General features: G+C 46.3%; 1 protein-coding gene across 1 annotated transcript in view; it reads right to left on the bottom strand.

Annotated features, from left to right (window-relative positions):
- Nucleotides 1–1,811: 1,811 nt before the first annotated feature.
- grin2ab (glutamate receptor, ionotropic, N-methyl D-aspartate 2A, b) overlaps nucleotides 1,812–24,558 on the bottom strand; it is a 71,260-nt gene continuing 48,513 nt past the window's right edge. Inside the window, exons 7-18 of the mRNA XM_056280230.1 lie at nucleotides 21,313–21,427; nucleotides 20,914–21,116; nucleotides 13,486–13,654; nucleotides 12,828–12,981; nucleotides 11,042–11,167; nucleotides 9,709–9,938; nucleotides 8,765–8,925; nucleotides 7,237–7,424; nucleotides 6,181–6,419; nucleotides 5,005–5,188; nucleotides 3,362–4,136; nucleotides 1,812–2,820 (exon numbers count right to left, since the gene is read on the bottom strand). Of these exons, the coding sequence (XP_056136205.1) occupies nucleotides 1,812–2,820; nucleotides 3,362–4,136; nucleotides 5,005–5,188; nucleotides 6,181–6,419; nucleotides 7,237–7,424; nucleotides 8,765–8,925; nucleotides 9,709–9,938; nucleotides 11,042–11,167; nucleotides 12,828–12,981; nucleotides 13,486–13,654; nucleotides 20,914–21,116; nucleotides 21,313–21,427 (3,553 nt within the window). The remainder of the gene's footprint in view (nucleotides 2,821–3,361; nucleotides 4,137–5,004; nucleotides 5,189–6,180; nucleotides 6,420–7,236; nucleotides 7,425–8,764; nucleotides 8,926–9,708; nucleotides 9,939–11,041; nucleotides 11,168–12,827; nucleotides 12,982–13,485; nucleotides 13,655–20,913; nucleotides 21,117–21,312; nucleotides 21,428–24,558) is intronic.

Raw genomic sequence — 24,558 nt, 5'->3', positions numbered from 1 at the left:
TCAGGAAAAAAAGTACTTTATTAACATTAACCTGGCATTTTAATTTGAAGTTTTATAATAACTACTTATATCGAGAGAGTTCCAGCAATGGCCAGCCTGTAGCTCACACTTTTGAACCTCCATCTCTTCTCTATCAGGAAGCGATGGAGGAAGAAAGGGATGAGGTAAAGAAAGCAAGGGAGGAAGGAAGGAAGGAAGGATGAGAATGACCAGGGAAGGCTAGGTGGAGATGAAGGAAGAAGCAAGGTAAAAGTGAAAAAAAAAAGAGTAGTGTGAGAAAGTTAGTATAGCGTGTAAGATGTGGCATTCATTAGCAAACACTGTAAAATGTAGAACCACACAATGAAACCCAACAGCGCAGTAACACCTATTGCCTTCATGTTGCCTTAAACCAAATGCCAAAAGAACAAAAACATAAAAGAGAAGAAAGAAAAAAAAACAAGAGAGGGAAACATCTAGCCCGCGAATGCTTCAGAATATCTAAACATTTCTGTATAAAAGTGTTTTTGGTCAAACATCTGTGTTTGGTGGCAGGGTATAAAATCTACAAAGTGCACAAATGGAAGCTATCTCATAGCCTCAACACACACACACCCTAAACTACTGTCCTAAAATACTGTGTATGCATATGTGGCCATGTGTGTGTATGTGTATGTGTGTGTGTGTGTGTGTCTGTTTGTGTGTACGTATGCTACCCTGTATTGGACTTGGTCTGTACCTCAGGGCAGTTGGAAGCATGCGGTATGAGCTGAAGTCTAGCTGAAGGAGGCAAGGATGCTGTATGTCAATAGATCTAGAAACACTGGAGCGCACATTTCCATCCTGAGAACCATGCTTCTTATGAGCAGGCCGGCAGCCATGTTTGGTCCACTGTTTGGAATGTTCAATAAACTGACATCAACAATAACAAACAGTCTATAGCACTGCTGCCATATTTAACTTCTCTAAAGAGACACTGTGTGTATTCTAGTGTTTGTGCATCTATAGGTAGAGGCTTGGACCCCTTAGAGGGAACATTTTGAAGACCTGTTTTGTGATCAGCTGCTCACCTTAGATTATTCTATTACAGCGACAGCCGTGTCCATTCAAGTCAAGGATTACTCTAGTGTACTGTAGTACTCTTAAGCCATGCCGGCAGTGCAGTTTGGAGGCTCAAACAACAAACAGATGACTATAGAAATTATAGTGCAACAGGAGAGTCCTGGAGAGAGAAGGGGGTGGGCATGTTCAGATGAGATGTGTGTGTTTATGCAATCTTAGTAGACAGGGGTATTTGCTGTCCCCTCATCTCCTAGCGGCTGGTTAGATAATGGGGCAGGCCAAGCCCGCGGGAGGCTGGTTCATCTTATCCTCCCTAAACTCCTCGACAATGGATCGTCCCCCTCATGGTGATGATTTATCGGCTACCCCTGTTGGCAGAGGTGTCCGGACACAGTATCCCTCCTGTTCCACTTTACTGTTTTGACTGACCCTGTGTTGGTTTGTCTCTCTCTACCCAGAACAAGAGGTCAGTGTACAATGGCACTCACACACACTCCTCATCTTTGTAATGTGTCTCTAGGTGTCCATTTGCCCCTATCTCGTCCTGTAGAGGACACATTAAAGAAACAATGATTCAGCATCAGCGATGACCTATCTAATGGAGCAAACCTAGGACCTTGCTGCTTACACAGAGATGTGTGTGTGTGTGTGTGTGTGTGTATGTGTGTGTGTGCTTAGAATCAGAGCTGCCTGGTCTGGTCACACACCTCCGTCTTTGCATGCCTGTGTGTATGTGCATGTGTGTTTCAGTGAGATAAAGCATGTGTCTCTCAGACGTCAGACTCGATGCTGGGCATGCGGCGGTAGAGGCGGGGCCGATTGCTCCCGGCGCTTGAGGCTCGCGGTGCTGTCACATAGCTCATCGGCTGAGAGGCAGCAGGTGGGACCGCATAGGCCACCACAGTGGGCTCCTGCTGGGGGTAGAACACCTGTTGGTCAACATGGCCGCCATGCTGGTTGACATGGTGGTTGCCATGGTTGACAAGGGTGAGCGACAGTGGAATTAGCTGCTTGTAGAGCTCGTGGGCAGAGCTTCTTTGTGGCATGCGTGTGACAGCCTGTGAGGCAGGGTCTCGCTGCGTCGTGCCAGGAGCTGACTGAAGAAAAGGGTTGTGCGAGGGGCGGTCGGGGAAAAGGCTCTTTGAGCGTCGAGGGAGGGGCAGAGGGGCGTCCAGACTGTGGTGGTGGGAGGGGGAGGGGGAAGGTGGGCTGCGGCTGCTGAAGGGCCGGTCAGAGCGCATGGTTAGTACATTGGCGTAGGCCCCCTCATCCAGGGTCAGCTCCCTCTCCCGGTCCCTATCTGACACGCTCAGGCCCCGCAAGCGGGTGTGGGACTGTGGCTGGCGCTCAGGAACGCCGTCTGGAAGCACATTCTCATAAGAGTGCTGGCGGCTCAGCTGGAGGTGCTGGGCAGAGGAAGAGGTGGGGAGAGGAGCAGAGGTGGAAGGGGAGGGCTCAAAGGGGCTGACCAGGCCGTCGCCTTCACCCACCATCCCCAGCTCGCTCTGCGGTAGGTAATGCGTGAATATGTCCCCACTGTGTGGGTGCATGTGAGCATGTGAGTGAGGAAAGTGTGCGTGGAGCTGGTCTTCGCTGATGTCATACAGGTTGCCCAGGTGTGTGCAGGCATCGCAGCGTGCCTGGGGGGTGCGGACAGTGTAGAGGCCAGAGTACCCGCTTAGCTTGGCCAGGCAGGAGCGACAGTGGCTTGGCCTGACCCCTGGTGCTCCAGTTGCTCCGCTGGGAGTGTCGAATGAACTTCCAGGTTTGTCCTTTACACTGGAGAGAACGGAAAGGAGAGACGATGACCAATCATCACACTTGTAACGCAATAGTAAAATTACAAGCAGAGTGAACTGAAATGCAGAAAATCATAGAAAATAAGTCGAAGAAAGTTGAATCAGTTCATCTGGATACAATGTTTATTGACAGAATTGTAAGATGTACTTAGCTTAGCCCCCCCCCGGCCTAAGAGTACATTTGTCACCATCTTACAATGCTGTGATTGCAAACATTCCCAAATCCTCTGTGAATAGTACACATAGCCATTGAAACTCTAGCTCATGGTCATGCCTATTTGCATATGAAACTGATCGTTGGTTTCGGTTGTTATGCCACTGTATTGTTTATAAGGGCGGGGATACCTGCAGTCAGTTTAGACTGAACAGGTCACTTAGATGAGTGATGAAACATTTCTGTCAATAAACGTTGTGTCCAGATGAACTGATTCAACCTTTGATTTTCTTACCTGGATTATTGAGCATGCATAAAGACATAGAAAATAAGTATAAACTTCAGTTTATTCTCTATTCTTTGTTACCTGCTGTGCTTATAGGTGCTGTATTTCTTATCCTTCAGAGAGTGCAGGTCCGCCTCAGCGCTGTGGCTGTGGTGAAGCAGGCTGGCGCTCAGCTGCAGGATGGGACCTTCTGTCTGATGTGAGTGTGAGTTGTCAGTGGGGAACAGGTCAGGAGGATAACTGTGGTCATCACCTCCCCCCTGGCTGTCTCGCTGGTACATTGGGGCAGAGTGAAGACTGGCCTGGTCTGAGTCAATGGAGTAAATCTTTGATGTGCCACCCCCACCTGCTCCTCCTCCTCCTCCCCCCCTCTTCCTCAGCTGATTTGCAGGCTTGAATCCCCCTCTGGCTGTCATGGAGTCAGACTCTTTGTGTGAGGGGGGCCGACTGGAGCACTCAGAGATGTCAGAGTGTGGTGGCTCTTCAGGAAGGTAACGCTGGCTTTTCATTGGTGCAGGTCCAGGCCCTGGTGCTGGGGAAGGACTGGAGCCAGGACCTGGGGAAGGGTCAGTTGGCTGTGTCTTCAGAGTTTCCACACTTTTTTTCCACAGGGCACGAGGCTTTGAGGCAGTACATGGTGGCCCAGCAAGGCGAGTCTTGCCATTATCGTTGGTGACAGACAGCTGGGGCTTGTTGGGACTGGTCTGGTGGGAAAGGCCTTTTTGTTGCCCAGGAAATGGTGCAGCGTTGTTGAGGAGGTCTTTGTGTCGCCCTGACAATGACAGGAAGCCCTGTAGACCAGTAGCGTTACTATAGAGACCAGGACCCTTTGGAGGCAGGCTATGAAGCGAGTTACCTAGGAAACAGAGATGGACCTCAGAAGATACAATAGACAAGATGTTTGGATGGATTTAACATCTGATGGCATGATGTGCCACATCAGGCCATAAAAAGGGTTGTATTTGGTCAATCACAGAGTGTATTCTGTAGTCCACAACAAGCACCAACTTAGACACTTATTAGAATGCATGGGCTAAGTGCACATAGAAAGTAAGTTTAACAACCTCTGCAAGGGTGTAAGTAATATTTTTTTCAGGGATGATGGTTGTCTGTACTGTGAGCATGAAATCATTGGGCTACAATCTCTAAACAGAGTAAAGGTAGAACGAGTAGGATTTGTCGCTTGCGGTTTGTAAAAACAACATTCAAAGTTGGCCCCTCCTCCCCGCCTCAACAACACCAGAAGCGTGCGCCCCCTGACTGCAGTAGCCAGAACACATCCTGGTGTACAGGCCAACTCCGCATCGCTCTTCATTCCCATCCTCTCCTTCAGTGCTCGTCAGTGGGTGAAAGCCAACTCCAGATTCACGCTAATTTTGGAACGAGCTTTGTCCGCTTGGCGTTTCACCTTGTTCTATTTGCGTCTTTTTGGTGCTGCGTCTGCCATTGTCATAGGTTCCTCTTAGATGTGTGCTTACGATCTCGATCTGGCACCTGGTCGCTATGTTTTTATCGAGTCCCGCTGCCCAAAGGTAAACACCCAGAAACGTCCCGTTCACAGCAAAATAAGAAAATACAGGTAGAGGACAGGGTCTCTGCAGATGCAGATACCACCAGACACGTCTAGTGGGTCATAAGTTGAGCTTATACTTTGATTTTTAGGAAAATCCTACTCGTTCTACCTTTAAGATACACAGCAAGTGTTGTATATCTGAGTGTGTTACCTTTTCCTGACATAATTTCTACGATGTTAGGCTGCAACAGCACAGTGTTGCGCTTGGGAGAGGACATAGTGATGGACTTGGCAGATTTGAGCAAGTGCAACATATTGGCCTGAGGACTGAAATCCAGCTCAGGGGTCTTCTTCTTCATCTCTATATGCACGCCATGGATACAGCTCCAGATACCCTGACAGATGCGAGAAAGAACAGGATGCGAGAGGAGACGAGAAGAGAAGAGAAAATTAAAAGAAATGGAAAAATAATGAAATGAAAAGAAAGGAAAACAAAGGAAAATAACTGTTGATAGGGGAAGGGACAGATAAGAGTGAATACACCCATCCAGTGACCTACCCCACCAATTTTGAAATCTTCAAATGCGCCTTACAAGAAAAACACTGTTTGCAAGGCAAATAAGGAGGAACAACTGAATTCAATTTTCTAACGCTTTACTGAAAACTTTAACCTCATTTTGTTTTGTAATGCAGCCAGAAGAGATAATCACCACTTTTTGAGATTAACTGCTTTCAGGGGTGCTTAGAAAATTGAATTGGGGTGATGATGTCACCGGAGGGGGCCTTCGAGTGCTGGGAGATGTTCTTCCTAGAGCCACTTAACCTACAGCATTGCTGTTTTAATGGCATGCGTGCCCTTACGCAAACATGCAAACACACACACACAGATATAGACACACACAGACGTACACACATTTTTGTAAAAAACACTTTGAGTGTGAACTGCTGCTCGTCCGGAATAAAAGCCCTGCCGAACACAGACATGACATATAAATAATATAAGAGTGGTCGGTGCGGTTGTGTCCATTTTTGTGCGTGTGTGTGTGTGTGTCTGTCGATGTCTGCCTACATGCGTATGTGTGGTCATGACGGTCTTTCATCTCAAAGCGCTGACGCCTCCTTGCATTTGGGACCAATTTTAACTTTTGAAGCTAATATGTTCTTGCACGTTAGTGCATTTGTGTGTATGTTGGAGAGTGAGTGACTATGTTGTCATCCTGTTAGTCTCACCAATCCTCTCCGCTGCTCGTCATACTTGCAAGCACTAGGAGTCATCTCCATCTTAGCTCGGCTCTATATCACACACACACACACTCACACACACACACGACACATCTACATACACATGCATATGAAAAACATGGCTCCTAATCCCCCCACCCCCTACCCTGCTGATGGTGAAGAGGAGGCCGGGTCTCCCGGAGCAGACACCAGTGAAGCAGTATCTGAGCCTCCAATAGAACAGGTGCTCGGAGATGAAGGTGAGGATGGAGAGGCCCATGGCCGTGGCCAGCATGTAGAACACCCCCGCCATGTTGTCCACGTCCAGCTGGCTAGACATCACCTCATTCTTCTCATTGTGGCAGATCCCCGTCAGCCATTGTGCCTCTAGCTCCTCCATCTCACCTGGCAGGTGGGAAGGAGGTGGGAGATGGGTTACCATTAAAAGGGAAGATGAAAAGAGAAGGGGTGATGGTGGTGGGATGAAGGTGGCAAATACATCGTAATGGAAGGAGGACCAGTGGTAGAGTGAAAGAAGGAGTGGAAGAGGGGGGAAATTGATAATGATGGAATGATAGGGAAGGAGGAATTATCGGTCTGTGTGTGTGTAGGTGTCTGCAGGTATCTGCCCTGAATTAAAGGGCCGGGTGTGAAGTGAAATGCTTTTGTGGTTTCAGCAGTTTGATCTCTCTCTCTCTCTCTCTCTCTCTCTCTCTCTCTCTCTCTCTCTCTCTCTCTCTCTCTTTCTCCCTCTCTCTCTCTCTCTCTCTCTCTCTCTCTCTCTCTCTCTCTCTCTCTCTCTCTCTCTCTCTCTCTCTCTCTCTCTCTCTCTGTCTCTCTCTCTCCCTCCCTCCCTCCTCCATTTGCACCATCTCACAGTTTATTATGCTGGAGCAATCTGGAGTAGTAAACATACCAGGACACAGCAGGCACACACACACACTAATTCACAATAGCTCACACAGGGTAATGATGATGAAATGCTGTGTTAAGACTAGCCCCCAATAGTTCTCTAACACAAGGACGAGGGGGAGAGAGGGAAATTATGCTACGGGGTAAGCCGAGCTATGGGTTTAGAGAGCTGAAACAATGAGTGACGACACCGTGAGCCTGAAACAACAGAAGATAAATCTTCGACCTTCACTTTATTAGTGTGAGCTAAATAGGTCTGTTGAATGGTGATATGTGTATGCTCATGTTTGCGCGCGTGTGTGTGTCTCACCGTCTCCGATGATGCCTAGAATGGCCAGGTCAACATGACGTTTCCAGTAGGATCCTTTCTGGAGTGCAATGCCATAGCCAGTGGTGGCAAAGATATAGCCACTACCAATGGTCACCAGCTTACAGCCATCATCTCTGCCAGCCATGTAATTCAACACTGCTGCATCGTAGATGAAAGCATCCAGCTTTCTGCAGCAGAAAAAACACCCTAAATTTATTGCGCTTCAACAGCTAAAAGCAGGGCAAGAATAAAAACATGGCATATAGCTGCAAACCAAATGCAATATGACTGCTGCATAACCAAGATTACAACATTAAGCTGCTATTTATTTGCATACTTACACTGTTTTTAGATGTTACATTGACTTTGCCTTGTACCATTCTTTTATTGCTCTCTTCTATTTCTAATTTTGTTCTTCTGATCTTCTACTCGCTAAAATGTCCTTGAGCTCTGAAGAGGCCCAGTATGTGTTATTTATTATTGGTTGTAGTAGTAGTTGTAGTAGTATAGCAGTTTTTAATGTCAGACCTTAAATTGAATCATCTTATATGCAATGGATTGAATAAGTAATGAAATAAGAATCCTGTATTATTCTGTATACAGCACGACACCAGCATTTCATCAAATAGGGAGATTTGGTTCCCATAAAGGCTAATGATGTATGCATTGCTGTAATGCATGCACAGAGTCAAAGCCAAATGGCATATTTTAATGTGGCAAAAGATATTCTGTGTCTGCTGCTGCAGTTGTTGAAATTCTGTTGATGGTACGTGCAGCGAAAAGAGACTAATTTGTGCCAATCACCTCAAAAGCTATCCGGTCTGAGAGAGACTTAAAGATTGACACGGAGCAATTTTCGTTCACCGATGTGTAAAAAAACATTTCAAGGCATATTTTGGGGGGGTCCAAAATAGTTTACATTTCATTCGCTGAAATGACCTCTTTTCCTTTAGGGTTGACTCAATGGAGGTTTAGCTGTAAATCAGTCTATCTAACGTATAGTCAGAGCAGATACAGCGGCTGCATAAGGAAACCCGATATCACTTGCAAGCAACCGAGTCATTCTGTGTGCATGTTTGCATCGAGATCAAAGTCTAGACACAAAGCTGATGAGCGACTGAGAATGCAGCAGTCCCTTCCTCTGTGTGTGTGTGCGCTGAGGTGCAGCAATAGAAAAAAACAACAAAAACAAACAAACAGCAAACTCCAGCATAAATAACGATCTATCTGTTATGGCAGCCTCCCCTTACATTCCAGAAACAACCAAGCTCTATAATGAGCATTTGGGGAAAGTGACTGCATCTTCCTGCCAGCGACAGTAGCACTAAACACAGTTACTGTAGCATTTTAGCATGAGCCAGCGCTTGGCCCCATGGGGCTGGCATATGTGTCTGATGCAATGTCTTTTTATTTGTTTTCTCATGTTCTTAGCGGTGGATACTGTTTGCAAACAGAATTTCCCTCTCAGGGGTAATAAAGCTCAACTTGACATTACTTGGGTTGACAGGTCTACAGTGCAGCGCCATACCCAGTCTTGAGGCTGATCAGTGCATCCTGCACCCCGCTCTGATGGTATTTGGTCATGTACTGATGCATATCTGGGTAGTTTTTCCTGATGTTGCGCTCCGTGCTGCCGTTAGGAACTGTTCCGAATCGAAATGGTGGTGAATAGGAGTATGGGCTCTGAAACTAAACAGAGAGAGATGGAAAGGGAGAGGGAGAAAAAAACGGGGGTGAGGGTGGGGGGTGGGGGGTTTAAACAGAAAATAAGAGAGGGAGAGGGTAAGAGAAAAGAAGGGACAAAGATAGAGCGTTAATGAGATTGAGAGAGAGAACTAAATAAATAGAGAGAAAGAGGGAGAAATAAAGAGAGCGTGAGAGAGGGAAACAGAGAGGAAGGCAAGAGCAGTGGGAGTGAAGAGGGACAGAGGAAGGAGAGAGGAGGAAAGTGAAGAATGACACAGAGAAGCAGAGGAGAAAGGAGAAGGACAAGACAGCGAAGTGAACTCATCACTCATCATCATTGTGTGTCCAGTCTGGTGTAAGGCTGGCTGAGGTTCTGCTGACAGTGGCAGACTCTGTTTATATACACACACACACACACACACACACACACACACACACACACACACACACACACACACGCGCACTATATCCACATGTACCAAACACAAACATGTGCGCACATACGCACACTATATCCACATGTACCAAATCTTTGATCCATTCAGCCAGTGTATGTGTGTGTGTGTGTGCGTTTCCTGGGTTGGCTGTGCTGACAGTGTTAGTGTGGTGACAACTACGGCCAGAGGGTTTGGGCTCTTGAAGCCTAAGGGCTGTCTCTGGAGATTCCTGTCTGGCTGCAGGGCTGGCATTCATTACAAGAGCAACCTTGATTGTGAGTGTGTTCAATCCCCCCCCCCTCCGTATGTGTGTGTGCTTATCTGTACTTGACCATACGTCTAATCCTACCTTCTTGTCAGACAATCCAGTGACTTGGTCGACAAACTCTTCCTGGATCATGAAGGCTGCGAGGTTGGCAGTGTAGGAGGCCAGGAAGATGACAGCAAAGAAGGCCCACACCGACACTATGAACTTACTGGTGGTACCTTTAGGGTTCTGTACAGGCACAGAGTTGTTGAATACCAGACCCCACAGCAGCCAGATGGCCTTTCCAATGGTGAACGATGGACCATGTGGGTCTGGGGCAAAGAGAAATAAACTTCAAAAACTGTCAACAAAGATCATTTAAATGCAAGAAGTAAATGGTCACTCTGTATCTGCAAACTACTGTTTGTTGATGCTTTGCAACGTTGACTGAGCCATCCACAGTTTTAGGAGTACCATAGGTACCTCAACATAGGGATCGCTCATACTTGTTTATTATTCCCCCCCATTTTCTCCCCAATTGTATCCGTCAAATTAACCCACTCTTCCGAGCCGTCCCAGTTGCTGCTCCGCCCCCTCTGGCGATCCGAGGAGGGCTGCAGACTACCACATGCCTCCTCCAATATATGTCACGTCGCCAGCCACTTCTTTACACCTTACAGTGAGGAGTTTCCCCGGGGGACGTAGCACGTTGGAGGATCAAGCTATTCCCCCCAGTTCCCCCTCACCCCTGTACAGGCACCCCGACCGACCAGAGGAGGCGCTAGTGCAGCGACCAGGACACATACCCACATCCGGCTTCCCACCTGCAGACACGACCAAATGTGTCTGTAGGGACGCCCGACCAAGCCGGAGGTAACACGGGGATTCGAACTGGGATCTCCATGTTGGTAGGCAATGAAATAGACTGCTATTCCACCTGGAAACCTTTTGTTTATTTTTCTTTATTTCTGAAGTTGGGTGTGGCGGAGTGTTTGAGGGCACACTTGTTCCAAGTCAGATTAACTGAGTTGGGACAGGTTAAATTGTGCCCCCCCCCACACACACATCAGGGAGAGGGCGAGGTCATCCGTGGATACGCAGCTGCTCCCATATAAAGACTCTGCAGACATCTTGCTGTTTCAGCAGGTTGTTTTAATCTCTGATGTTTTTATTGTGGCCCTGATGGCCTGGCGGCCTGTCCAGGGTGTCTCCCTGCCTGCCGCCCATTGACTGCTGAGATAGGCTGCAGCATCCCCGTGACCCTGAGAGCAGGATAAGCGGTTTGGATAATGGATGGATGCTTTTATCGTGTATGTTTTTAACCTTCGTACCAACATCATCCATGTTTCTGTGCTAGAGAACCCCGTGTGTGTGTGTGTGTGTGTGTGTGTGTTTGTGAGAGAGAAAGAGAGAGAGAAAGTGTGTGTACACCTACCTTTGCCCTGGGCCAAGTTGCGGTTGAAGCCCAGAGGGCTGATGAACTCAAAGAGGAAGACAGCGATGGCAGTGACAATTAACAGCATCACAAACATCATTACCCAAACTGATGCACTGAACGGTTCTGAGAGAGAGAGAGGGAGGAAGGGAGAGAGAGACACAGTTAAAGTGAAACTCAGCAGATGAGATGGAGAAATGCTGAGGAGGAGCAGGAGATGCACTGAAAGTGGGGGACGGTGAGAAAAAGAGACAGACCCACAGAAATAAAGGACGGGGCTGAAATAAGGGAATGAGGAGGAAGAGCGGAGGATAAAGCGAAGGCAAAAGATGATAGAGAAGACCCAGAGAGAGAGACAGACAGACAGAGAAAGAGACAGACAGACAAGAGCGAGAGGGAGGGAGGGAAAGAGGGTGAGTTAGTCACAGAGAGTTTGACGGAGTACATTTCCATATTTCTCATTATTCCCTTGGATGAGAGCTGAGAGAGAGAAGGAGGCCTTGGGGCTGGGGGAGTCAGAGGAGGAGGGGGTTGGGGGATTGGAGGAAGAATCAAACTCGGGAGGGATCTGACATGTCCTGCTGTGGGCATGTTTATGTGATCTGTGTACATGTGTGTATTTGTATGTGTGCGTGTAATTGTCATTGTGTGTGAGTGGTGCATGTGTGCAAGTAATCTGTTGGTAGGCGCAGAGAAGGGCAGAAGTTCAGAGTGCAGCTGATTGCCAGAGCCACCGTGCCCGGACAAACTGTGTGTGCGCGCGTGCATGTGTGTGCGCGTGTGTTTGCACGTGCACGCACGCATTTGTGTGTGCGTGTGAAGAATGTGGCTGTCAGGGTCAGCCATCCCTGAGACATTGTGCGCTGAGGTGCCTCTAATATGAGTGTGAAGGATACTGAACCGTCACTGATACCCTGGCCCAGGCCCAAACACACACTCAAACACACGCACACATATATATAATATAGACACACAAAAACGTATACACACATACAAATGCATACAACTGGCAAACACAATGCACTCATCCTTAAACATGCATAGAGCCAAAACAAGCTCATTCCACACACACTTGATTGAACACACAAACGGCCGCAAATACTTTTGCGCCGTCACACACACTCGTACTGACATATGAGTTGATACAAAGGACCCAACACACACATGGTTCAATACATTCCCTCGCTCCCTGCTTCACTTCAGTGACAATACAAGAGATCAGACAAGAAGAGTACCTCACTTGTCTGACCATGTGATCTACTAGGGGGAAAGAAAGGAGGGGAGAGGGGTGGGGAGGTAGGAGGAGGAGAGAGGAGATGAGAGGGGAAGAGAGGAGAGGGGAGGAGAGGAGAGATGGGGTCTAGGCGGATAGGGGAGGAGAGCGGAGAGTGAAGAGTATCAAGAATGCAACGTCTGAGCTGGTTTTCAGAAACAGTTGGCACGCTCCACTAGCTCAGCTCTGGTAGAAATATTAATGTGCTTAGGGTGTTGAAGCCCAGATAAAGTCAAAGTACAAGTGAAATTTGGCCAGCACACACTATCTGAATAAAATATTCCATTTTATGAGCTGAGCCCTGCCAACATATAAGTACCTCTCTTTTTCTGTGCCCACTGGCCAACCTATGGAGACAGAGAAGGATGAAAAGTGAGAGAGAGAGAGAGAGCGACAGAGAGAGAGAGAGCGAGAAAGAGAGAGAACGAGAGAGGTGGCGACAGCGTAGTAGTGGTAGTGAGTATACTGTGTGTTTTTGGTGTGTGTGTGTGTGGGGGGGGGGTCCATAGTTACCAAGGAAAGCTGACGGCGAGACCGTCCCATTGCTACGTGAGACCATGACGCTGATGCCTGTCTCTACAAAGGGCACGGAGAAATCTATGACCTCTGACCTCTCTTCATTGATTGTCAATGAACCCACTGCCATCACTGCTTTCTTATACACTACCTGGCAGACAAGAGAAAATGATAGTTATGTTTGACAGAGGAACAGACATAGGTAGATGGACGGGAAACTAGACATCACGACATTTTACAGGTAGACAGAAATACAGACTTATGAGGTCGACAGACAGGGAGAAAGACAGGTACAGAAGCTATATAGACAGAGAGTGATGGATAGATAGAAAGAGAGACAGAAAACAAGAGTCAAGAAAATATGAATAGTCAGACTGGCAGAAAACAAGAGTCAAGAAAATGTGAATAGTCAGACTGGCAGATACAGTAAAAAGGCAAACAGGCAAACAAGATTATTAGGTCAAAAGACAGACAGGAAAATACATTTACATAAAACAGACGAACAGACTAATAAGCATGTACAGGTAGACAGGCACAGATCAACAACAAACAGATAAACAGAAAGACAAGTTGGTTGACAGAAAGGTGGAGCGACAATCCCCATGTATTGTAGATAGAGTGAAAGACAGATAGGTAGATCTCTGGATAACAATACCTCTCCAACCATGCCATTCCATACATTGTTGATCTTCTTGCCATGCTTTCCATTAGTGACCAGGTAAAGGTCGTAGGTGAACTTGACGTTTCTGGCTATCTTCTTCAGGATGTCAATACAGAAGCCCTTACAGCACTGCTTAATGTAAGAACCGCCTGCTGTGCTATTGCTGCAACACACACACGAACACACACACACACGTGCACAGTTAGTTCAAACATTCAAATGGAGGATATTTTTGTTGAACATGTCCATGTGTGTGGTATTGTGTGTGATCATTAATATAAGTGTTTTTCAGCAGCATGTCCACTTGTCAGTTAGTTTGACAGAGGCAAAACACATATGGTGTTTGTATCAAACCATAAAACCTGAATTATGACAGTGTGGAGTGACCAGAAACACCGGTGAAGAGCAATTTGTACACTATGTGTGTGTGGCAAGTAATCTCTATGTGTGTGTACATGCGCACACAGGTGTGCTTGTGTGCAGTTATAACAGTGTGGGGTGACCAGAAAAACACTGCTGAGGAGCAATTTGTGGAGCATGTGTGTGTGGCAAAGAATCTATGTGTGTACATGTACGTGTGTGTGCGTGCGTGCGTGCGTGCGTGCGTGCGTGCGTGTGTGTGTGTATGTGCTCGGGTATAAACGATGTGTTCTTGAGTGTGTGTATTTACTTTGTAGTTGCTAACTTAACCAGATGAAAACACAAGGGTGAAGAGCAGATGTTGCTGGGCTTTAAATAGAGCTGGGTGCTGCAGAAAAAAAGACCTACACTACTAAAATATCAGGGGTCTCTCTCTCTGTCCTATTCTCTTTCCTCCCCTCTCTGTTTTTCCGTCTCATCCTATGTGCAGTCACAAAGACAGGATCCATTGATTTGAAGGGTTTATTGGAGTAAGCTTCACCAAAAGTTGTCCCGCTGTCCCTTGGGGCCCTTGGAGCACTGAGCTCAGCTGAGACGTTAGGTCCGATGAGTCTCACAATCCGTAACGCCACAGTGGAAATATCAAAATCACTTCCCCATAATTCCGTTCCCCTCACAACTCTGCCTTTGTTGAAGACACCTATGCAAACTGCAGTGGGAACTCTGTATAACCTTTTCACTTGGCATTTTAGCTGACACTAACTCAAGAGAAAGTTCATAAAGAACTGGAGGATTCACGAACTCAGAACACTAAAAGCAACTGTCAAATAATAGAAACATCAAAGGATTAAAATATCCTTTTAACAGCAGTCAACTTTTAGCACAGCACAATGTATGCATGTGTGTATGTGAGCGTGTGTGAAACAGTGTGTGTGTGAGAGAGAGAGGGAGAGAGAGAGATAAGTTGTATGTGTTGCTGCTTGTGTGTATATGTGGAGCCCCAGGTGCGTTATGGCACACATATACATTAGCTTTCCCCAGCTGAGCCCCTCTGTGTCCTTATGTCACTGCTTAGACACACAAACGCAGAAGCTGAGTGCACACGCACGTGCACACACACACCAAGAACAACAACAGAGCAGCAACAACGGAGTCCCCAGGGGTGCGCATACAGTACATCTGTTTAACGGATGATGAGGGGGAACATTCATTTACGTCATACTATTGCAAACAGACAATATGACAATAAACAAATGAAAAAAAGTTAGTCGTAGTAGATGCAGTACTCATTGATGGCTGTATGTATGGCTTTTAATGTAAGTTTCCTTTATTAATCCTGTTGAGGAAATTCAGTTACTGCAAATGAACCCATCATAGCTGTGATCTGTGTAGCCAGGAGCAGGGGGCTGCCACCTTCCTGCTGCGCTCGGGGACCAACTCCAGGTGTTTTCCCATTGCCTTGGTCGGGGGCACCGGCAGGAGTATAAACCCTCACATGCATGTTTATTTTGATGGTGGGGCAAACGGCAGCACCAGTAGAGAACCCACCAGGGACACGGGGAGAACATGCAAACTCCACACAGAGGATGACCTGAGATGACCCCCTCCCAAGGTTGGACAACCCCGGGGTTTGAACCCAGGACCTTCTTGCCATGAGGTGACAGCGCTAACCACTGGGCGACCATGCCGCCCAATCTCCGGATCTGTGGATGGATGGATGGACAGAATATTGGAAGAGGCTAATCTGGCCTGTACTGTTACCACTCGGCCTTCTATCATTATTACTTTGGAGAGCGGATGACAAATCTTTGGACAAGCAGGGACTAACTTTCCCATGCCTGGGTGATTTGGTGACGTAGCTGTCTCAATCATCAAGCTCAGTGTGGTTGGAGTCTGGAGTCATATTTCATTGCAGCGTCACTCTGTATTCTCTCCCAACTTTCTAAGCTTCTATTACAAAAGTTAAAGAAATTAAAGTATCATGGAAAATGCTTTGGAAAATTTTGAACAAAGTATAGAATTCTTCTCAGCCTAAGTGTGCTGCAGTCAATCAGTGCAGCAAGGGTAAGATCAACCCAACAATAAAACTGGGATACAGTTCGTATCATGATACAAGAGTCACGGTTTATTATCTACGACTACTACTACTACTTTCGGCTGCTCCTGTTAGGGGTCGCCACAGCCGATCATCCATTTCCATTTCTTACTGTCCTCTGCAACTTCCTCTGTCACACCAGCCACCTGCATGTCCTTCCTCACCACATCCATAAACCTTCTCTTTGACGTTCCTCTTTTCCTCTTCCTTGGCAGCTCAATATTCAGCAGCCTTCTCCCAATCTCCACACATGTCCAAACCACGTCAATCTTGCCTCTCTTGCTTTGTCTCCAAACTGTCCAACCTGAGCTGTCCCTCTAATATACCTGTGCCTAATCCTGTCCTTCTTCATCACTCCCAATGAAAATCTTAGCATCTTCAACTCTGCCACCTCCAGCTCCGCCTCCTGTCTTTTCATCAGTGCCACTGTCTCCAAACCATATAACATAGCTGGTCTCACAATCATCTTGTAAACCTTCCCTTTAACTCTTGCTGGTACCCTTCTGCCGCAAATCACTCCTAACACTCTTCTCCACCCACTCCACCCTGCCTGCACTCTCTTCTTCACCTCTCTTCTGCACTCCCCATTACTTTGAACAGTTGACCCCAAGTATTTAAACCCATCCACCTTTATCATCTCTACTCCTTGTATCCTCACCATTCCGCTGTCCTCCCTCTCATCCACACATATGTATTCTGTCTTGCTCCTACTGACTTTCATTCCTCTTCTCTCCAGTGCATACCTCCACCTCTCCAGGCTCTCCTCAACCTGCTCCCTACTCTCACTACAGATCACAATGTCATCCATCGACATCATAGTCCACAGAGACTCCTGCCTGATCTCATCTGTCAACCTGCCCATCACCACTACAAACAAAAAAGGGCTCAGAGCAGTCACAGTTTATTATACTGGGATATATTGTGATATGACAAATACTGTGATATATTGCACTATTTAGCCAAAAGTTTAGATAAATGTCATACAGAAACACCTCTCTATGCGTAAAATCAGAGTAATCAGAGCCATAGCTAGTGTTGCAATGGCAACAGCTGCTGTTGGGTTCTTTGCCGCTCTGTTATGACACTGCACCCCGCCACCTAGTGGTGAGAGATATAAACAGCACAATGAAGTAGTCCCTCTTTATAATCTTATAGTGTTTGAGAAAAACGAGACAGTATTGTGAAAGATAATATCCTGATACTCAAGTGTATCTTTTTTTACAAGCCCGGTATATAATAGGGATGTAAGTGAATAGGAATACATTATTTGGAAAATATGCACCTAAACAGATGGCAAACACAATGCTTTCTTTTTTTGTTTTACTGTGCAGATCCCAGTGAACGTTTTGATCCGATTGATTGCTTTCAAAAACGAAAATCATCAGGGAAGAAAAAGGAAAAAGCAATACAGCAATGTTTTTTCCTGTCTTTCAGTCATCAATTAATATTTTAGTCATTGTCCTGCTCACCCAAATATAGCAGGATTAATCTCCAAAATAATCTACAATAGTTCTACATGAGCAGAACCAAAATTTTCAGTCTATAGTCTGCAAAGTTTCCTGGCTGTTCACCAGACAGAATGGTGGGGGGGGGGCTTCTTGAGCATCAAGGCCACGGTCCAGAATGAAACACAAAGCATCCATGAGTACATAAGTAAATAAAATGGCTCACAAGGATGAACTACTAAGAAAATATGTGAGACAGCAGCAACTAGGAGGTGTTGGTGCAAGCTAAGCCCCTCTTGGGATTGTACCACCGGCAGATAGCAAAGATGGCTGATATTGGAAAATCCTACCAGTGGCTGAAAAAGGCTGACCTGAAGTACAGCACTGTGGCACTAATCACAGCAGCACAAGAGCAAAGCAGAGCATCAGGTCAATGAAAGCAGAGGTCTATTGTGTCAGACAAGACCGGAGGTGCAGACAGGTTACAGATGCCTGTGAGACAGTCCAGCACACCACAGCAGAGTGTAAGATGAAAGCGGGAACATACACTGAGTGGCATAACCAAGTTGCGGGGATTACGTACAGGAACATCTGCGCAGAGTATGGGCTGGACCCTCTCCAAATCCACATGGGAGACACTAAAAATGGGTGGCTGAGAATGACAGGGCTTAGATCCTGTGGGACATCCAGATCCAGATGGATAAATTAAGCACTGGCCAACCAGCTGGACATTGCGGCAAGGAATGGAAAAGGAACAGAAAACTGCAGCGGTAGCAGATAGAGCAATCCCAAGAGACGGCAACATCAAGAAGAAAGAATATGAGAGGCAGGAGAAGTACCAAGGGCTGAAAGAAGAATTGAGGAGGGAGTGGAAAGTGAAGGCAAAAGTGGTCCCAGTGGTGGTAGGAGCACTTGGGGCTGAGACCCCAAGTTGAGAGAGGCGCTGCAACAGAACATGAAGGAATAATATCAAAGATCTCTGTCCAGAGGAGTGCAGTTCTACCTATCTATCTATCTATCTATCTATCTATCTATCTATCTATCTATCTATCTATCTATCTATCTATACAAGATAACGAAAAACAACATAAACAAGATCATGTCTGACAGCTCTACCTCCCATTTTGTAGTTGGCTTTTTATAACTTTGAGAACTATGATGCAATCTACTATCATTAATATGTGCACAGCAGATGTAAATGTACTTCAGAAATATATACTAGCACTTTGCTTAAATGTCCTGTTACACACATGTGCACCTTTTTTCCCCCTCTACCAAAAATGCATTAGTCAATGGACCAAGGGCTTTTTAAGTTCTTCAAAGAAAATAAAAATAAGCTATTATATTTGAAGTGCAGCCAATTTGAGGCCCGTGGTTTAATTCTCTATGAGGCTGAGGAGTACAGTTACAGTGTAAACGAGGGAAACGTTATGCAATTAATTTCGACCAGCGGCTTGATCTGAAAGCTGTGGTGATCACTGCTGAGCAAAAAGTGAGATTATGTCAGACATCATATAAACGATTACCCTCTTGGACCATATTTAAGGAGTGATACCTATGAAACGCGTGTGTGCGTCGACTCAAATGTACTTGCCCTGATAAAGATTACATCTGTCGGGCATCCGGGTGGCGTGGCGGTCTATTCCGTTGCCTACCAACACGAGGATCGTCGGTTCGAATCCCCGCGTTACCACCGGCTTGGTCGGGCATCCCTGCAGATACAATTGGCCTTGTCTGCGGGTGGGAAGCTGGGTGTGGGTATGTGTCCTGGTCGCTGCACTAGCGCCTCCTCTGGTTAGTCGGGGTGCCTGTTCAGGGGGGAGGAGGAACTTGGGGGGAATACTGTGATCCTCCCTCCCACGTGCTATGTCCCCCTGGCAAAACTCCTTACTGTCAGGTGAAAAGAAGCGGCTGGTGACTCCACATGTATCGGAGGAGGCATGTGGTAGTCTGCAGCCCTCGCCGGCCCAGCAGGGGGGGTGGAGCAGTGACCGGGACGACTCAGCAGAGTGGGATAATTGGCCAAGTACAATTGGGAAGAAAAAAAAAGGGGGGGGTACATCTGTCGCCATCTTACAATGTTGTGATTACAAACATTCCCAAATCCTCTGTGAATAGTACACATGGCCATTGAAACTCTAGTTAACGGTCACACCGATATTTGCATATGAAACTGGTTGTTGGTTTCGGTCGTTATGCCACTGTATTGTTTATAAGGGTGAGGATACCTGCTGTCAGTTTAGACTGAAGAGGTCACTTAGATGAGTGATGAAACATCTCTCTCAATAAACGCTGTGTCCAGATGAACTGATTCAACCTTCTTGGATTTTCTTACCTGGATTACTGAGCATGCATAAAGACACTTGCCCTGATAAAGTGTAACTTGTGACAACTGATATTTCATCTCATGGTCAGCCTCGCGATAACAGCAGAAGTTGCAATATAATGTGAAAGAACACCTGTATAGAAATGAAATACATGAACAGGGTCAAGTAGCACAATGCTGTCAATTTGAGGGTGTGAAACACTTCCATTTTGAACGTTTAGCTGATGGTTATCCATGACGGACTAAAACTCTGGACGTGTAACAAAAAAAAACAAAACAAAAAAACAAAAAAACAAAAAAATTGCATAACCTTAAATTAAGTGTTTAAGACTGTGGAAATTGGGCGAATTAGAAGGAACAGGTACAAGGAGGAAGTAAACTAAAATAATTTTTATCAGAGGATATTAGAGCAAGCTGTGGATGAGAATATATGAGAAAAGGGCGATATTGTGAGACGGGGGCGGGGTTCTTGCTGAGCTTCAGCTTACGATAGAGGATAGAGAGTGACTTTGCTGTCATAACTGTGAAGGTCATTCCACCATTTGGTAGCTGAGAGGGGGAAGAGTTGGGGCTCGCTGGGTGTATGCCCAGGTTACTGTGGACGAGGGCGATCTCGGTAGCCAGCGAGGGCAGACAACAGAGCACAAGCTGGTATGAAGGACTGGACACTGGCCTGCAGGTAAGGGCCTGCGACTCCCGTAACAGCCTGGAAAACCACAGGGAGCAGTCAAAGGGAGTACAGGAGATGGGGTGACTCGGGGTACTCGGGGAGGATGAAGACAAGGCAGGCCAGACGAGTTATAGGAGCTGAAAATTTGACTTTAGGAGCCCAGCCGGGGAGGGGGGGGGTTGAAGTAGTTCAGTATTGAACTAGAGCTTGAACTAGGAATACAAGAACAGACAGCCTACTGAATAAAACCTATGCCAGCAATCATTTTCATTTTCCAGCTCCAGCTCAGCCTGGGGTCATAATTTGTATAATAACACATTCAGTTTAGGAAGGTAGGGTCTGTTCTTGTTCACTTCGAGCAAGTGTGGGTCTCCAATCATCAGCTGTCGTGAATAGTTTATGGCAGTTAAACGCTGCTGGTGTGGGTTTATTCATTCATTCACTGTACTGAATGTGTTTGTGTGTGTGTGTGTGTGTGTGTGTGCGTGTGTGTGCGTGTGTGTGTGTGTGTTGCACTTGCACTTACTCTTTGACGTGCTTACGGCACGGTACAGAGTTTCTCATGCAGGTGCCAGTTAGTATGTCTACATTGTCCACGATGACAAAGGGCTTCTCCTCCAGGGTGACGATGGAGAGATGGTTCTCATCAGCATCCTCGTCTCCATATGAGTTGTACCTCGGCCACACAGGAAACATCAACGAGAGAGTGCCATTCTCCCAACGTCCCATCTGTCATGTGTGTGCGCGCGCGCACACACACACACACACACACACACACACACACACACACACACACACACACACACACACACACACAGTAAGTACATTAATTTTACAACCAATGTTGTAAACGGCTCATGTCCAACAAAGTGTGCCTAAATTTCCTTGATCTTTTGCCAACAGTTTGTTTGCATTCACATGTTACCTTCTCCCACTCTCTTTCGCTATTGAGGACGATAACAACCAATTTGGGGTTGGCCTGGTATCCATCCGGAGTGAAGGACAGGTCCCGCCCCTCATTCCACACATGCATCATGTGTCTGAAACACATACAATTACATTTTTCTAAGAGCAGGAACTCATCATTGCCTGTGTGTGTATGTGTGGTGTGTGTGTGTGAATGCCTGCTCCCTCCATGTTTTGTGCATGCTTAATACAAGTGAAGCAACACTGAGATAACAAGTTAGGCACACCGTAATCACTGCTAGAGTGCATCTTCTTCCAATCGAGGCTATAGTCACCCACTCTGTGTGCATGGATGCATATGTGTGTTTTTGCAAAGTTTGTGTGTGTGTGTGTGTGTGTGTGTGTGTGTGAGAGAGAGTGCACATGTGTGCATCTGCATCTATTTGTGTGTGTAGGAGGGGGTGGAGTCAGAGGCCGCATAGTTTTCGTTTTCCTATCAACACTCTGCATTGATTTTTGTACAGATATCCGCCTGAAAGAACGGTCACTGGTGCAGTAGGGCTGTGCTCACACACTCGTACTATTTATTATTCACCAGAGTTTTTGGAGTGCATCAAAGCACTTTCAACTCACACATGTACACAGATGCTCAAATGAAGCATTCAGGGTTAATAAAGAGCTTTCACAAGATAAGTCCCTTTTCCAAATGAATAAATTTGAAGCCAAAAGTTGAATTTCCAACAGTGGGGTTTAAGCACATAAGTTGTCTTCCTGAGAACAGAACCATCAGAACACACAGCCTTGAGAAAAATGGAGGGTTTCTTCAGACTTGATAAAAGTGTAGGTATTTGGTGAGGGAGTTTGTGTCAACCAATGTAGATGTAGCGAATTCCGGGGGCAGCCAGACCATGGGCGACTATGCTAACCAGTCAACTAAAGGGTCTGACCCTTTAGTTGACTATCCGGGTTTGATTCCCAGCTGCGATGGATTCCCGGCTGCCCCTGAATCACTACATTAGCGTCAGAAGTGGGATGGTGAGACTGTGAGGCCATCGGAAGCGCGTGCGCCCAGAGGCCTGAGGGAGCTGATATGCCGAAGCGTAGGGATGCGCTTCCTGAATGAGGGGGGTAGTGTAACAACCATGAATGACTAGACTCACTAGCCCTTGGCTAACGGGTTGGACCCTTTAGTTAACTGGTTAGTGTAGTCACCTGTGTTCCGGGCTATCCGGGTTCAATCCCCGGCTGCGACGGATTCCCGGCTGCCCCTGAATTCGCTACAATGGTGTCAGAAGTGGGATGGTGAGACCGTGAGGTCATTGGAAGCACATGCGCCCAGAGGCGTGAAGGAGCTTGTATGCTGAAGTGCGGGGATGTGCTTCCCAAAGGAGGGGGGGTTAGTGTAATGACCATGAATGACTAGACTCGCTAGCCCTTGGCTAACAGGTTGGACCCTTTAGTTGACTGGTGAGCGCAGTCGCCCGTAGTCCGGGCTATCCGGGTTCGATTGCTGGCTGCGGCGGATTCTCGGCTGCCCCTGAATTCGCTACATAGATAATACTTAATACTGCCTGAAGACAAATGACTAAATCAGTGGCACTTGGCCATTGTCTTACTTACTACCACACAAATTTCATCAGCTCCTTGCATATGTGGGAGGTCATGGCTGAGAAAGAGCTTCGGTATTTTTTGTAGGGTGGCTTACACAACGACCAAAACGGTGTGACGTGTAATCTGATTATTCATCTAATCTATTATTCATTTTCTACAACTAAGACACATTTTGAGTGGAAGGCGTTTGCAGTGTAAGAGAACAACTCTATGATTACTGTGAACACCAGTTAGGCGAGCTGTCAAAACCAAGAGCAATGCTATAATGGTGCTTCTTCCAATTTCCCCAACACTTCTGTAGTGTTGGCTAAAGGCATAACTACTACCCTGGGGGCTTAAACAGGGACTCAAATCAATAAGGCTCAGAGTCCACACCAGGAGACATGCTGTGAGACTGTGTCATTGTCCATTGCTAAACCAGCGACTGTGCAAACTACTTTACAGAGAAGGGTGTGAGCCTCAATTAGAGTGACACAGAGAACTCCCTTTCCCTCCCCACCTCCCTTTTCTGCCTATTGAAAATATAATCAGCCTGCAATGGAGGGAAGACCAAGTTTCAGTCTGTTAGAATTTCATTTCCAACCATAAAGGTCAATTTTTCTATGAAAACGAGTCCAAAACATAGCGTTACATGCATAACGACTGTATTTTGAAGCGGGGCGGGTTAGGTCATTGGTGCATGATGGATTCCTGCATAAAATCAAGTATAACAAATACAAGTCGAGATGCATAAGAATAATCTTTTTTGTGTTGTTTGGCTTGTCGCCAGATATAGCCTGCAGTTGAATAATGTGGAAATCATGCAAGTCAAATTAGTGTAGGCTTGTAGGCCATTTCATCTGAGGGAGAGGGTTTTTTAGATAAGACACACATAAATATTGCTGTGCATGTTGAAAAGAAACAGGCAACTGTCTCATGTTTTGTTTATGAAGTGCAAAAAAACAGGTTTGTGCCCTTAAACAGCTGGCTCACAGCCGATTTATGCAAGCTCAAACTGAGGACTGGTCTCTGGGCTTCTTGCACAAAAGCTTTAAAAAAAGTGCCGATGGGCTTTCCGTGCCCCTCATACCGTTTCAGTGCAGGCAAATTACAAGTCGTGAACCGTAAAAATACAGGTAAAACTACGCAGACAGTCTCCTGTTTGAACAGGATGTGTTGCTGCTGAATGCAATGTATTTGGAAGGCTATGTCATGAAGTGTCATGACAGATATGTATTTTTCTGTTTAAAAAAAAAAACCTTGTTGCCACAGGTGCTGACCTTGTCGTGGTGGGTTTGTCACGGCTCAGCACATTTAGCAGAGCCACTATTGCATTGCATACTACTGCTGTCACTTCATCTCTCAGGTTTGTCACAACTTTTGAAAGACACTTCGTTCAAAAATTCCAATACACCCGAAACCTGATGAAGCATATCAGACCTGTAATCTCAGTGTTATTTTTGTCATTATATAATTAACTTGGTTGTCATTAGCATTATGATGAGCATTGTCCTCTGATTAAAAAAAGCAATTTTCCATCATAGCATCCCGGTTAATTTTCATATTCAACAAAATTACCTGTACGGCAAATAGATTAATTATCTGTCTCATTTCCTGCCTTGTTTGGTACCTTTCGAGTTGTGAAGGGCCTCCAAAAGTCATTACTCCTGGTATT

Source organism: Lampris incognitus, chromosome 5, assembly GCF_029633865.1.
Source record: "Lampris incognitus isolate fLamInc1 chromosome 5, fLamInc1.hap2, whole genome shotgun sequence".
NCBI lineage: Eukaryota > Metazoa > Chordata > Actinopteri > Lampriformes > Lampridae > Lampris > Lampris incognitus.
Note: the sequence above shows the minus strand (reverse complement) of the source record. Positions and strands in the feature narration are given on the sequence as shown.